This window comes from Salmo salar, chromosome ssa18 (genome assembly GCF_905237065.1).
Source record: "Salmo salar chromosome ssa18, Ssal_v3.1, whole genome shotgun sequence".
Lineage (NCBI taxonomy): Eukaryota > Metazoa > Chordata > Actinopteri > Salmoniformes > Salmonidae > Salmo > Salmo salar.
In genome coordinates, this window is record NC_059459.1 from 74,341,982 (window position 1) to 74,358,258 (window position 16,277).

The window sequence follows — 16,277 nt, forward strand, 5'->3', positions numbered from 1 at the left end:
AATGGAAATGTTTCACAATGATGTCATTAGGCAGAGCAGGCAACAGATGGCACACAGACACAGAGTTGGGGACAGATATGCAGGGACAGACTGGCAGAGACAGGGAGTCTCAGGTAAGTTTGTTTAGTCTTTGTGTGGCAACATTATGAAAGGTTCTCAATTTTTTTGACTTGTAAAATAGGAACATAATTGGAAAATGCCATGGATACCCCCACTCTCAACTTAAACTGGTGACTGAACTAAGATTTGTTAAAGGCAATGGTATTGCTGTTGTGATTAGTTGTGTAGTTTTGGGTACCGGTAGTTAGGAGTACGGCAAACACCTTATTTCTTTGGTTCCTCAATATACATTTACCATATTACAATGTAGGCTATGTGTTACAGCACTACTTTTGGTGTCCCCCTCAGGAATTGCTCTTGAGAAAATTTCATGTAATTGTCCGCCCCAAAATTGATATCAGATTTTCGCCCCTGCTCAGACTGTCCGCAATAGGCTGAGATAGGCTGGACTGAGGGCTTGTAGGCCTGTTGTAAGGCAGGGCCTCACCAGACATCACCGGCAACAACGTTGAGCACAAACCCACCATCGCTGGACCAGACAGGACTGGCAAAAAGTGCTCTTCACTGACGAGTCTCGGTTTTGTCTCACCAGGGGTGATGGTTGGATTCGCATTTATCGTCGAAGGAATGAGCGTTACACCGAGACCTGTACTCTGGAGCGGGATCAATTTGGAGGTGGAGGGTCCGTCATGATCTGGGGCGGTGTGTCACAGCATCATCGGACTGAGCTTGTTGTCATTGCAGGCTAGGGCCATTCCCCCCAGAATGTCCGGGAACTTGCAGGTGCCATGGTGGAAGAGTGGGGTAACATCTCACAGGACGAACTGGCAAATCTGGTGCAATCCATGAGAAGGAGATGCACTGCAGTACTTAATGCAGCTGGTGGCCACACCAGATACTGACTGTTACTTTTGATTTTGCCCCCCCCCCCTTTGTTCAGGGACACATTATTCAATTTCTGTTAGTCACATGTCTGTGGAACTTGTTCAGTTTATGTCTCAGTTGTTGAATCTTGTTATGTTCATACAAATATTTACATGTTAAGTTAGCTGAAAATAAACGCAGTTGACAGTGAGAGGAAATTTCTTTTTTTGCTGAGTTTGTGTATGTGACTAATAAAATTGTATTTGATTTTAGCCTCTCTCTCTCTCAATCTTTCATCTATTTACATCGGATAATTTGTGAGGAAAATGTCACAACAGACTGAAAACCGAAATCATATTGCCTACAGTCTATACAACCCAGTATACTGTATATCTTTACTGTGGAAGGTCAATTTTTGCAAAAAGCAAATCGTGGCAGCCTGCAGATGATGTCAAATTGTGGCTCCCGAGTGGTGCAGCGGTCTAAGGCACTGCATCTCAGTGCTAGAAGCGTCACTACAGACCGACTGTCGACACTACAGGCTGTATCACAACCGGGAGTCCCATTGGGAGTCCCATAGGGTGACGCACAATTGGCCCAGCGTGGTCCGGGTTAGGGTTTGGCCGGGGTAGGCTGTCATTGTACATAAGAGTTTGTTCTTAACTGACTTGCCTGGTTAAATAAATGTAAATAAAAAGTATTGCTGAGTCTACCAAAATCATAAGCTTCATACAACTGCGCTATTTTTTTTATTCAAACTTTATTTAACTAGGCAAGCCAGTTAAGAACAAATTCTTACTTACAACACCAGCCTACCCCGGCGACGCTGGGTCAATTGTGCACCGCCCTATGGAACTCCCAATCATGGTTGGATGATATTCAGCCTGGATTCAAACCAGGAACTGTAGTGACGCATCTTGCACTGAGATGCAGTGCCTTAGACCACTACGCCACTCGGGAGCCTGACTGCACTGTACTGTAGGCCACTTGTATAAGTATGCATTTCCCCTCTGACTGCAGTATATCCTAAGTACATGTACAAGACAAAATACATCTTTAACACATTTAACCTCTTCCAGTTTCTAATAAATTACAATCTATCAATTTTGAATGTTTCGTAAAGGAGGTTGTAGTGTCTTGGTCTGGCCACAAGAAGGCAGTGTAAGCACAGAAATAAAGGATTACGTGAGGAACCACTCTTAAGGCCTAAAACTGGGCGTCACTATGTGTGTTCCTGTCTTGTCACAACACGCACACACACGCACACACACACCAGTCATCGTAAATCATCTCCACTACGATGACATAATGACATTTAACTAATCCCTTGGTTTTAGAGGGATTTAAGCCAAATCATTAATATAGATAATAGATTACATGTAAATAAATCAGCCCTATGTGGAAGAATTCAAATTGTGGCGACAATCACAATAGTTCTACATAAAAAATAAACTGCATTAGAATCGCAAAATTATTCACTTTCATAATATATTAAATCGATGTATTTTGACCTTACATCGACTAAGATAAACAGAGTAAGGTGTTTACACCCTATTGAATAACCTGGAATAGGCCATAACCATTTCAACATCGAATTATTAGTGTGCATATATTATCAATTTGTAAGGATTTGCTGGCGTGTGACTTCTTGCCCAAATACTAATGGTACAAAGGGAATAGCCTACGAAGTTACTAAACAAAGTTTACTAACAATTGTCTGTGTTCTCCTTGCTGTCATCTCCCTGTCAATCAGAATTTAAAGTCACCCAATCAAATGTACTTTCTTCAATCATTTGAATGTCAGTAGTCCACTAAAAACGGTGAAATTGGACACCTAGCATTTTTCGTTACTTCTTCAGCCGGTAATTTCTCTCCACCCCTCATCTTTCTTGCTCCCTGTGTGTCCTTACCGAAAAGCCGTGAAATTCCTGAAGGTTTATGCTTTTGTTATTATTGTTTTGGCACACAAATCAGTGTATTTTCTCGGCTACTAAAAACCGTTATAACTTTTAGGAAGTTTCTAACGTAACTGCGCCACTTGTAACAAACGTTCATTTCAATCATAGCCACGTTGGATAGTCTTGCAGTTCAACGCCCTACTCCGGTTAAAGTGAGAAAGAAATCCAGAATTAAGGAACCGGGGAATAAAAATAAGGGTGGAAAGTAAGGAGGGAGAGAAGGAAGGAGAATAAAGGGAAACTAGCAAGATTTTTTGCTCAAGAGAAGAGATAGAAAGTTATGTGGGCACAATCATCGTCTCCCCCGGTTTGACAGCGCAAGACGTTTCTACTCCTGGGGGAATTTGGTAAGTGATTCTGATAGCCAATGATCGATTGTGTAACCCAATAGCTAACTAAACAATATACTTATGTCCTACTTCTATCGATACGTGTCATGTGTCACTTCTCGTTTTCTTTAGGCTACCCTAAGACCTAAACACTCACGCCTTTCTAGTATTTCAGTCCTGAAAACACTTTATCCTTTATATAACTTTATTTATTTTATTTTATTATATGATTATGCAGTCTTGCACTGTACACACTTCAAATCAAATGTTATTGGTCACATACACATATTTAGCAGATGTCATTGCAGGGTGTAGCGAAATGCTTGTGTTCCTAGCTCCAACAGTGCAGTAATATCTAACAATACACATCTAAAAGTAAAAGAATGGCATCAAGAAATATTAGGACGAGCAATGTCGGGGTCCGTTGTATACATATACATGTATACACTGAAAAAAATAAACGCAACATGCAACAATTAACGACTTTACAATTCATATAAGGAAATCAGTCAATTGAAATGAATTCATTAGGTCCTAATCTACGGATTTGACATGACTAGGCAGGGGCATAGCCATGGGTGGGCTTGTAGCATCATACCCAAGAAGACCCGAGGCTGTAATCGCTGCCAAAGATGTTTCAACAAAGTAGTGAGTAAATGTGATATTTCCGGGTTTTTTTATATAAATTTGCTAAAATGTATAAAAACCTATTTTTGCTTCATCATTATGGGGTATTGTGTGTAGATTGATAAGGTGGGGAACAATTCAATACATTTTTAGAATAAGGCTGTAACATAACAAAATGTGGAAAAAGTCGAGGGGTCTGAATAATTTCCGAATGCACTGTGATATATATATATATACACTACCGTTCAAAAGTTTGGGGTCACTTAGAAATGTCCTTGTTTTTGAAAGAGAAGCTAATTTTTGGTCCATTAAAATAACATCAAATTGATCATAAAGACATGGTAGACATTGTTAATGTTGTAAATGACTATTGTAGCTGGAAACGGCAGATTTTTAAAGTTATATCTATATAGGCGTACAGAGGCCCATTATCAGCAACCATCACTCCTGTGTTCCAATGGCACGTTGTGTTAGCTAACCCAAGTTTATCATTTTAAAAGGCTAATTGATCATTAGAAAACCCTTTGGCAATGATGTTAGCACAACAGAAAACTGTTGTGCTGATTAAAGATGCAATAAAACTGACCTTCTTTAGACTAGTTGAGTATCTGGAGCATCAGAATTTGTGGTTTTGATTACAGGCTCAAAATGGCCAGAAACAAAGAACTTTCTTCTGAAACTTGTCAGTCTATTCTTGTTCTGAGAAATGAAGGCTATTCCATGCAAGAAATTGCCAAGAAACTGAAGATCTCGTACAACGCTGTGTACTACTCCCTTCACAGAACAGTGCAAACTGGCTCTAACCAGAATAGAAAGAGAAGTGGGAGGCCCTGGTGCGCAACTGAGCAAGAGGACAAGTACATTAGAGTGTCTAGTTTGAGAAACAGACGCGACTCCGGGATGCTGGCCTTCTAGGCAGAGTTCCTCTGTCCAGTGTCTGTGTTCTTTTGCCCATCTTAATCTTTTCTTTTTATTGGCCAGTCTGAGATATGGCTTATTCTTTGCAACTCTGCCTAGAAGGCTAGCATCCCGAAGTCGCCTCTTCACTATTGACGTTGAGGCTAGTGTTTAGTACTTTAAAGTATTTTTACTTAAGTACTTTACACCACTGCTGTTGCCACATAATAGACACTGTTAACATAGTATCATTATTACATTGGAACTCTTGATATTAGTTTTCCAAGGATTCAGTATGTTCCATGTCAATTTTCCATGGGCTCCCGAGTGGTGCAGCGGTCTAAGGCACTGCATCTCAGTGCTCAAGGCGTCACTACATACCCTGGTTCGATTCCAGGCTGTATCACAACCAGCCCAGATTGGGAGTCCCATAGGGCGGCGCACAATTGGCCCAGCATCGATCGTCCGGGTTAGGATTTGGCCGGGGTAGGCCGTCATTGTAATAAGAATTTGTTATTAACTGACTTGCCTAGTTAAAGGTTCAATCAAATATTTTATAAACAAACGTATTTAGTCTCTCCTCTGTTGTCACTAACTTCAAGTCATCCTAAAATATGTTCCTTTGAATAATGTTTATAGCTTCTTCAAAGTCAAATTGTTTCCTTGCATATCATCATTTTGAAGTAGCAGGCCTAACACCAAGCAGTGTAATATAGTTGTTAAAACAGTAGGTTCATATATTTGTTTATAACCTGTTTATAAAGTATTAATAAACAACTATTTAGTCTTTCTGTTATACCAACAGAACCGCCCCCTTCTCCCCATAGCAGTGTGAAATCTCTCTCCTACTGACACGAGATGGAGGGAGTGAAGGAGAGAGAGAGGGAGCGGGGAGAGGAGAAAGAGAGCGACGAGACGGAGGAAGAGGAGAAAGAGAGCGACGAGGCTGAAGAGGAAGATGATGAAGAGGAGGAGGATGAAGATGCAGAGGGAGCAGCGTTGGTGTGGCAGGAGGGCTCGTACGGAGAGGATGACATGGGCCTACCCATAATGCACTGGGAGGCACTGAGCCTGCGCATCGCCGAGCTAGAGAAACAGGAAGAGGAAAAGAGAGAGAAGACAAAGGTGTGTGTTTGTGTCAGGGGTTACAGTTGAATGCTGTCTGTTATTTATGGATGGGGGCAGGTGTTTTTGGACAGGCAGAGGAGATGGGGACATAGAGAGCAGAGGGGGATGAGGTGGGAGAAGGCAAGGGTCAGGGTTTGAATACTGTCAGTTACTTATGGATGGGGACAGGTGATGCAGTTTAGGCCTGTGATCTGTTTGTTGGAGGGAAGTGTGCTATATGTATCAGTGAAGCTGTGTTACAAACAAACAAATGTTTCCATGAATGGAATTTCTTTAAGTCAAGTGCTTTGTTCAGTGGCTAGTTTTGCATTGAAAGCAGTGATGTAGTTCAACATAAAATAACATGGGTAAACGCTGGTCACAGTGGCTAAAGTACTTTTAAAGTGTGTTTCTGAAATAGAAAATAGGTGGCTCAACACTCACTCAAAATAAAAAAGGTGCTGAAACAGCATTTTAACCCTACACTGGGGCGGCAGCGTAGCCTAGTGGTTAGAGCGTTGGACTAGTAACTGAAAGGTTGCAAATTCAAATCCCTGAGCTGACAAGGTAAAAATCTGTCGTTCTGCCCCTGAACAAGGCAGTTAACCCACTGTTTCTAGGCTCTCATTGAAAATAAGAATTTGTTCTTAACTAACTTGGCTAGTTAAATACATTTTAAAAACTACATCTCTTGTTGAAAGACACTACATACACAATAGTTAGTAACTAAAGTTAGGTTTTACATACAAGGGATACCCTCCATATCTTGCGCTTCCTAAATCTGATTCATCTCCAGTCTTCCAGTGTCCTGGAACGAGGGAAGATGCTGTCCATGAGCCGGCCAGGAGAGAGAGATGGAGGGAAGAGTAAAGAGAGCTGGGAGGACGGAGGAGAGGCGGAGGACTGCAATAGCCGCGTGACAGCCCTGACCGCTCGGTACGAAGCATGGCGCTGTCTACGAAACAGAATGTTATGTTGGTAAATGTTATAGTAAAAGTACAGTAGCCAGGCAGATAGTAATGCAGCAACCCTGGCATTGATAAACATGATGTCTTTGAACAGTTCTTTTAATGGTTGAATGAATAAACTAAAACGACATCTAGACCGATGAATAAACTAAAACGACATCTAGACCGATTACTAAACTAAAACGACATCTAGACCGATGAATAAACTAAAACGACATCTAGACCGATTACTAAACTAAAACGACATCTAGACCGATGAATAAACTAAAACGACATCTAGACCGATGAATAAACTAAAACGACATCTAGACCGATTACTAAACTAAAACGACATCTAGACCGATGAATAAACTAAAACGACATCTAGACCGATGAATAAACTAAAACGACATCTAGACAGATGAATAAACTAAAACGACATCTAGACCGATGAATAAACTAAAACGACATCTAGACCGATGAATAAACTAAAACGACATCTAGACCGATGAATAAACTAAAACGACATCTAGACCGATTACTAAACTAAAACGACATCTAGACCGATGATTAAACTAAAACGACATCTAGACCGATGAATAAACTAAAACGACATCTAGACCGATGAATAAACTAAAACGACATCTAGACCGATGAATAAACTAAAACGACATCTAGACAGATGAATAAACTAAAACGACATCTAGACCGATGAATAAACTAAAACGACATCTAGACTGATGAATAAACTAAAACGACATCTAGACCGATGAATAAACTAAAACGACATCTAGACCGATGAATAAACTAAAACGACATCTAGACCGATGAATAAACTAAAACGACATCTAGACCGATGAATAAACTAAAACGACATCTAGACCGATGATTAAACTAAAACGACATCTAGACCGATGAATAAACTAAAACGACATCTAGACTGATGAATAAACTAAAACGACATCTAGACTGATGAATAAACTAAAACGACATCTAGACCGATGAATAAACTAAAACGACATCTAGACCGATGAATAAACTAAAACGACATCTAGACCGATGAATAAACTAAAATGACATCTAGACCGATGAATAAACTAAACGACATCTAGACTGATGAATTAACTAAAACGACATCTAGACCGATGAATAAACTAAAACGACATCTAGACTGATGAATTAACTAAAACGACATCTAGACCGATGAATAAACTAAAACGACATCTAGACTGATGAATTAACTATGTCACGCTGGTATAAAGGATTTTGGCGACAGGCGCAGGAATACACAATAAGGGTTTTTAATACACCCAAAACAAACACGTATACAAAAATACTGGGCTGTACCCAAACAAAAGAGTGAGGATAAACCTTGTTGAACGACACAGGACGATACCTGTATACACTATATATATATATAGCACGCAGCATAACAGCTGCACCACCGCATAGGTACTCACACCACCAATGGACATGGGAACAATAACCGACAAAGGTGTACGTTATCAGACAAGACAGTCCGGGGTTGATGATAATGGAACCAGGTGTATGTTATCAGACAAGACAGTCCGGGGTTGATGATAATGGAACCAGGTGTATGTTATCAGACAAGACAGTCTGGGGTTGATGATAATGGAACCAGGTGTACGTTATCAGACAAGACAGTCCGGGGTTGATGATAATGGAACCAGGTGTATGTTATCAGACAAGACAGTCTGGGGTTGATGATAATGGAACCAGGTGTATGTTATCAGACAAGACAGTCTGGGGTTGATGATAATGGAACCAGGTGTACGTTATCAGACAAGACAGTCTGGGGTTGATGATAATGGAACCAGGTGTACGTTATCAGACAAGACAGTCTGGGGTTGATGATAATGGAACCAGGTGTATGTTATCAGACAAGACAGTCTGGGGTTGATGATAATGGAACCAGGTGTATGTTATCAGACAAGACAGTCTGGGGTTGATGATAATGGAACCAGGTGTGTGTAATCAGACAAGACAGTCTGGGGTTGATGATAATGGAACCATGTGTGTGTAATCAGACAAGACAGTCCGGGGTTGATGATAATGAATCCCGTTCAGTGAAGCCTAGAAAGCCGGTGACGTAGACCTCCAGAACTGGTGAACAGAATGAGCAGCAGTACCAGGGGGATTCGTGACAAACTACATCTAGACCGATGAATAAACTAAAACGACATCTAGACCGATGAATAAACTAAAACGACATCTAGACAGATTACTAAACTAAAACGACATCTAGACCGATGAATAAACTAAAACGACATCTAGACCGATGAATAAACTAAAACAACATCTAGACCGATGAATAAACTAAAACGACATCTAGACAGATTACTAAACTAAAACGACATCTAGACAGATTACTAAACTAAAACGACATCTAGACAGATTACTAAACTAAAACGACATCTAGACCGATTACTAAACTAAAACGACATCTAGACCGATGAATAAACTAAAACGACATCTAGACCGATGAATAAACTAAAACGACATCTAGACCGATGAATAAACTAAAACGACATCTAGACCGATGAATAAACTAAAACGACATCTAGACCGATGAATAAACTAAAACGACATCTAGACCGATGAATAAACTAAAACTACATCTAGACTTCTCCCTCCGTTTCATCACACAAGTGGGATTTGTTTATGATTCTAACACCAAAAAAATGGTTCGTCCTCCTCAGTCTTTCAAATCAGATGAACCTCCAGCTGTGCTTCATCAATGACAGCGGGAGCGAAGAAGAGGAGGAGGATTCTGCAGTAACGATTTGCACAAAGGTAAGTACACACTCAAAAGGTAAGGTCAGTCGTAGGTAGAGTGCTACAACTCATATCAATCAGAAAGAAAATAAAGTTTTATTTTATTCCAGATCTCGATCTTAAAGCCCTGTCACCATTTTGTTTTGGCCACTCCAGAATCCCAAAATGGCGGTAAAGAATGGTTCCAACGGTTCCAACGTGCAGGTGTCCCAGCAGCCCCAGTCCCCGGCTGCAGCCAAAAGCAAATCATCAGGCTTCAAGGCTGCGCTGAGTGCACTCAAAAACAAGCTGAGAACAGAGCAGAAACAGGAGGTGAGAGAGAGTATAGGTTTAAGCAATATGGCGCTTGCTTTCCCTTGCCTTCTGATACAACCCTTGACATCTACCCGAGGGGTTAGGAAGGAGGGACAAAGGGCTGATCATCATACTGTCCTCAAGGCCCACAGTGTTTGGTTCTTCGGTTTTATCCTCAGTTATCTTATATTCTGCCCTTCACTGTGTCTCAGAGCCTAACCATTTATTCTGCCCTTCACCACGTCCCCTGTGTCTCAGAGCCTAACCACTTATTCTGCCCTTCACCATGTCCCCTGTGTCTCAGAGCCTAACCAGTTATTCTGCCCTTCACCATGTCCCCTGTGTCTCAGAGCCTAACCAGTTATTCTGCCCTTCACCATGTCCCCTGTGTCTCAGAGCCTAACCAGTTATTCTGCCCTTCACCATGTCCCCTGTGTCTCAGAGCCTAACCAGTTATTCTGCCCTTCATCATGTCCCCTGTGTCTCAGAGCCTAACCAGTTATTCTGCCCTTCACCATGTCCCCTTTGTCTCAGAGCTTAACCAGTTTTTCTGCCCTTCACTCTGTTCCCTGTGTCTCAGAGCCTAACCAGTTATTCTGCCCTTCACCATGTCCCCTGTGTCTCAGAGCCTAACCAGTTATTCTGCCCTTCACCATGTCCCCTGTGTCTCAGAGCCTAACCAGTTATTCTGCCCTTCACCATGTCCCCTTTCTCTCAGAGCCTAACCAGTTATTCTGCCCTTCACCATGTCCCCTGTGTCTCAGAGCCTAACCAGTTATTCTGCCCTTCATCATGTCCCCTGTGTCTCAGAGCCTAACCAGTTATTCTGCCCTTCACCATGTCCCCTGTGTCTCAGAGCCTAACCAGTTATTCTGCCCTTCACCATGTCCCCTGTGTCTCAGAGCCTAACCAGTTATTCTGCCCTTCATCATGTCCCCTGTGTCTCAGAGCCTAACCAGTTATTCTGCCCTTCACCATGTCCCCTGTGTCTCAGAGCCTAACCAGTTATTCTGCCCTTCACCATGTCCCCTGTGTCTCAGAGCCTAACCAGTTATTCTGCCCTTCACCATGTCCCCTGTGTCTCAGAGCCTAACCAGTTATTCTGCCCTTCACCATGTCCCCTGTGTCTCAGAGCCTAGCGTGTGGTGATCCACTGTTGAAGAATAGAAAACGAGACCGTAGTGACCTGCAGGCCTTCAGTCTCAAAGATCTCAACACTCACATAAACACTCTCAATAAGGCAATACAAGGTGAGGGTCACTCAGCTAATACACTGGATATAGTTTGATTTTAGATATAGGCTGCATTATATTTGATAGATGCAGTATATTTCACCTTTTTCATGAAGAAGTTATACCAGCCTAATTATTTTACCTTCATTTCACCTTTGTCAAATGATCTGTAAAACACTGCCTTAGACCTTACGTTTTGTGTGTGTGTGTGTGTGTGTGTGTGTCATCAGACCTGAGCACTGAGCTGGTGGTTCACCTCCAGGCTCGAGACCAGCTGAGGACGAAACAGGACGCCATGCTGCTGGAGGTACAGGATATGACATCACTCTGACCCAGTCCCAGGCAAGACGGGGGACAGTTTGTGCCGTGGATTTTGTACTAGAAATTCCTCCCCAGGGTTCTATCTCTATGAGGAGGCCCATCACCATAGAATCCTTGTAATCATTCTAATTCTATGGTGAGTCGTCATCACATAAAATAGAATCCTGGTGTCTGTGATGTCACAATGAATCGATGACGGATTAGACACCGCTTCTTCAAACGAAAGGATGAGTCAAATCACTGTGAAGAGACTGCATCACTCCTAAAGACTTTTGAATTGAATTGCACAGCGTTTTGTTTTTCTTTTTATACCCATTGAGCAAAACTGGTTGAAATGACGTCATTACACCCAGTTTTACATTCATTATGACATCACGTCAACCAGTTTTGTTTGCCCTCTGTGTTTTTTTGTTGTTGTGGGAAATCAAATGTGTCTGTCTGGACTGTTAATGTTTTAGTGTTTTAGGGGGAAATAACTGGAAAATTATAAGGGATTAATAAACTACCATTGCTTCCAATGGAGTGATCAAGCTCTTATGTCATTGTCATCCAAGTGTTGAAATGTAATGGTTGTTTGCTAGCACATTATTTGAACTATGCGTCACATTACATCAAATAAAAATGATTCTGATTGCATCATAATCATCTAACCACTAGGCTACCGGGGTGGCAGGTAGCCTAGTGGTTAGAGTGTAGGGGCGGCAGGTAGACTAGTGGTTAGAGTGTAGGGGTGGCAGGTATCCTAGTGGTTAGAGTGTAGGGGCGGCAGGTAGCCTAGTGGTTAGAGTGTAGGGGCGACAGGTAGACTGGTGGTTAGAGTGTAGGGGCGACAGGTAGACTAGTGGTTAGAGTGTAGGGGTGGCAGGTAGACTAGTGGTTAGAGTGTAGGGGCGGCAGGTAGACTAGTGGTTAGAGTGTAGGGGTGACAGGTACCCTAGTGGTTAGAGTGTAGGGGTGACAGGTAGCCTAGTGGTTAGAGTGTAGGGGTGACAGGTAGACTAGTGGTTAGAGTGTAGGGGCGGCAGGTAGACTAGTGGTTAGAGTGTAGGGGTGACAGGTACCCTAGTGGTTAGAGTGTAGGGGTGACAGGTACCCTAGTGGTTAGAGTGTAGGGGTGACAGGTACCCTAGTGGTTAGAGTGTAGGGGTGACAGGTAGACTAGTGGTTAGAGTGTAGGGGTGACAGGTAGACTAGTGGTTAGAGTGTAGGGGCGACAGGTAGACTAGTGGTTAGAGTGTAGGGGCGGCAGGTAGACTAGTGGTTAGAGTGTAGGGGTGACAGGTACTCTAGTGGTTAGAGTGTAGGGGTGACAGGTAGTCTAGTGGTTAGAGTGTAGGGGTGGCAGGTAGACTAGTGGTTAGTGTTGCTAGGCCAAATCCCCGAGCTGACAAGGTAAAAACCTCTCATTCTGCTGCTGAACAAGGCAGTTAACCCACTGTTCCTAGGCCGTCATTGTAAATAACAGTTTGTTATTAACTGACCTGCCTGGTTAAATAAAATAATAATAATGAGTGTTATGACGTAGAGGTCAAACAAAGTGTTACCGATTGTTTTTATTCTTGTTGTTTGGACACCTTTAATTGTTTGTTTAGATGAATGTTGTCGGTAAACATGTCATTGTCTTCAGTTCTGTCTCCTGAATGTTTTAATGTATGATGATCGTCAAAGGAGTCAGTCACAGAAAGGGACATTACTAAAACCAAACAGGAGAACAAAGTAGCGTGAGCACAGCTCAACTCAATGACTTGGGGCTATTGAAAGGAGTATTATATCAGCCTGTGTACATGGTGGTTATAATGAACACAACGTCTACCGATCAGCCGACCGACAAGGTCCCTGAGCAAGGTTCCTGTTTGGGACTGTTGTCATAATACAGTTCTGTGAGGGAGTAACACACAGATAAACACACACACACACTCACATAGATATACACACACACTCACATAGATATACACACACACACACACACACATAGATATACACACACACACTCACATAGATATATACACACACACACACACATTAGATATACACACAAACACACACAGATATACACAAACACACACACACACAGATAGATATACACAAACACACATACACACACATAGATAGATATACACATGCATTCATAGATATACACACACATGCAAAGATATGCACACACACACACATACAAACACATATACACACACACACACAGGGAGCGTTGGGATTGTGTGCTGGTTTACATGCATTTACACGTCATCACAGGAGTGAGTTTGATGTCACTTCCTTTTGACATTCTATTCTACAATCATTTTGTATTGAATAAACAGTTTGTCAATGATACATATGTAGGTGTGCTAGTGCTATTTTGCATGTAGCTGTATCTATAGATTAATTAAGTAAGTAGTTATTTGCGTAATGTATTTAGCACGGATGTAAATTGTATACATTGCCCTGGTCACAGTTTGCCTTAACCAAATGTCTAGATCAGCAAAATAGGAGGAAGGGGGAGGGAGGGAGGGAGGGAGGGACAGGATGAGAGAGAGGGGGGAGGGAGGGAGGGAGGGAGGGAGGGAGGGAGAGAGTGATAGAGGGACAGGATGAGAGAGAGGGGGGAGGGAGGGACTGTGTCACAGAGCCAGAGACACAAAGAAAGGGATGAGGTAGAGGAGCCAAAAACAGGTAGACCGAAAAAGGGAGGTAGAGACTGAACAACTGAAGGCGACTCATATCAAAAAAGAGAAAAGTAGAAAGAGAGAGACTTTTCAAGGAGTTTCTTCATTGGTCATTTTGTCCATATATATATATTCACTTGTTCCCTCCTTGGTTTCTTGAACATATCAAATTGGGGGTTTCATTTTCTCTGTTTTTCTGACATGGAAAACACTGATAGAGGGAGCTTTGCACAGAAGAGAATATCGCATTAACAGGTAAATCCTTAAGTCGCCCACTACGTTAACCAATTAAAGAGATTTTGGAATTTATGTTTTGTTTACGGTTACATGTGTACATTTATTACAGTTACATTTAAACATTTGTTACATTTAAACATTTATTACAGTTACATTTATACATTTTACAGTTACATTTAAACATTTATTACATTTAAACATTTATTACAGTTACATGTATAAATGTATTACAGTTACATTTATACATTTATTACAGTTACATTTAAACATTTTTCAGTTACATTTAAACATGTACATTTATTACAGTTACATTTATTACAGTTACATTTATACATTTATTAAAGTTACATTTATTAAAGTTACATTTAAACATTTATTACAGTTACATTTAAACATTTATTACAGTTACATTTAAAGTTACATGTATACATTTAAACATTTATTACAGTTACATTTAAAGTTACATGTATACATTTAAACATTTGTTACAGTTACATTTAAACATGTATTGCTGTCGTAGAGAGGGGACCAAAGAGCAGCGTGTTTAGTGCTCATGATGATAATTTATTATAACTCAAAATACTGAAGCAAAATAACAAAGAGGAAAACGACAGCACACAGTTCTGTCAGGTACAGAGACTAAACAGAAAATAACTGCCCACAAACACAGGTGGGGGAAAAAAAAATACTTAAGTATGATCTCCGATTAGAGACAACGAGGACCAGCTGCCTCCAATTGGAGATCATCCCCCCCCAAAATACATAGAAATAGAAACCTAGAACTTAAACATAGAAATACAAAAGATAGAAAAACACAAAACAACCCCTGTCACGCCCTGACCTACTCTACCATAGAAAATAACATCTTACTATGGTCAGGACGTGACAGTTGCAGTTACATTTAAACATGTATTGCAGTTACATTTATACATTTATTACAGTTACATTTAAACATTTATTACAGTTACATTTATTACAGTTACATTTAAACATTTATTGCGGTTACATTTAAACATGTATTGCAGTTACATTTAAACATGTATTGCAGTTACATTTAAACATGTATTGCGGTTACATGTATACATTTATTACAGTTACATGTATACATTCATTACAGTTACATGTATACATTTAAACATTTATTACAGTTACATTTAAACATTTATTACAGTTACATTTTTTGCCACACTCTCTGTGCCATGCTTTTCTATGGCAACCAGCGTCCCGACGTGACACACACACTGTAACGGTTGTCGTAGAGAGGGGACCAAAGCGCAGCATGTTGATTGCTCATGGTGAATATTTATTTAAACTCAAAACACTAAAGAAAAAAATAACGAGAAAACGAAAGCGCACAGTTCTGTCAGGTACATAAACTAAACAAGACAACTACCCACAAACACAGGTGGAAAAAAAAAACTACTTAAGTATGATCTCCAATTAGAGACAACAAGGACCAGCTGCCTCTAATTGGAGATCATCCCCAAAAAAACAACATAGAAATAGAAAAACTAGAAACTAAACATAGATATACAAAACACAGAAAAACACAAAACACCCCCTGTCACGCCCTGACCTACTCTACCATAGAAAATAACATCTTACTATGGTCAGGACGTGACAGTATCCCCCCCCAAAGGTGCAGACTCCGAATGCCACTAAAAAAACAAAAAAGGGAGGGTAGGGTGGGTAACTCCTGTCTATGGCGGCTCTAGTGCAGTCCACATAACCTTATCCTCCAGCAGAGGAGGCGGCTCCAGTTCGGGGCGTAACCCCCGCTCCACCCGCTGATCCCTCTGCTTTAGTACCACCGGACCGTGGATCGTCGTCGAAGGAACCGGACTGTAGATCGTCGCTGGAGGCTCCGGGCTGCAGGCCGCCGCTGGAGGCTCCGGGCTGCAGGCCGTCTCAGGAGGTTCCGGGCTGGGGAGCGTCTCAGGAGGTTCCG

The 16,277-nt window shown here is 41.4% G+C and overlaps 1 protein-coding gene across 3 annotated transcripts; it reads left to right on the forward strand.

The window, feature by feature from the left end:
* The first annotated feature begins 2,731 nt into the window (after nt 1-2,731).
* LOC106577884 (cilia- and flagella-associated protein 251) lies at nt 2,732-11,962 on the forward strand. Of its 3 annotated transcripts, XM_014156313.2 has the most exons (8): nt 2,732-3,229; nt 3,772-3,859; nt 5,541-5,860; nt 6,639-6,778; nt 9,510-9,603; nt 9,742-9,897; nt 11,012-11,129; nt 11,342-11,962. In XM_014156313.2, the coding sequence occupies exons 3-8, from the start codon at nt 5,594-5,596 to the stop codon at nt 11,440-11,442; spliced, it is 876 nt and encodes a 291-aa protein (XP_014011788.1). In that variant the 5' UTR covers nt 2,732-3,229; nt 3,772-3,859; nt 5,541-5,593; the 3' UTR covers nt 11,443-11,962. The 3 variants fall into 3 exon arrangements, with proteins under 3 accessions (XP_014011788.1, XP_014011789.1, XP_014011787.1); XM_014156314.2 differs by lacking the exon at nt 3,772-3,859 and having other exon boundaries at nt 5,563-5,860; XM_014156312.2 differs by lacking the exon at nt 3,772-3,859 and having other exon boundaries at nt 2,734-3,229.
* Nucleotides 11,963-16,277: the final 4,315 nt, after the last annotated feature.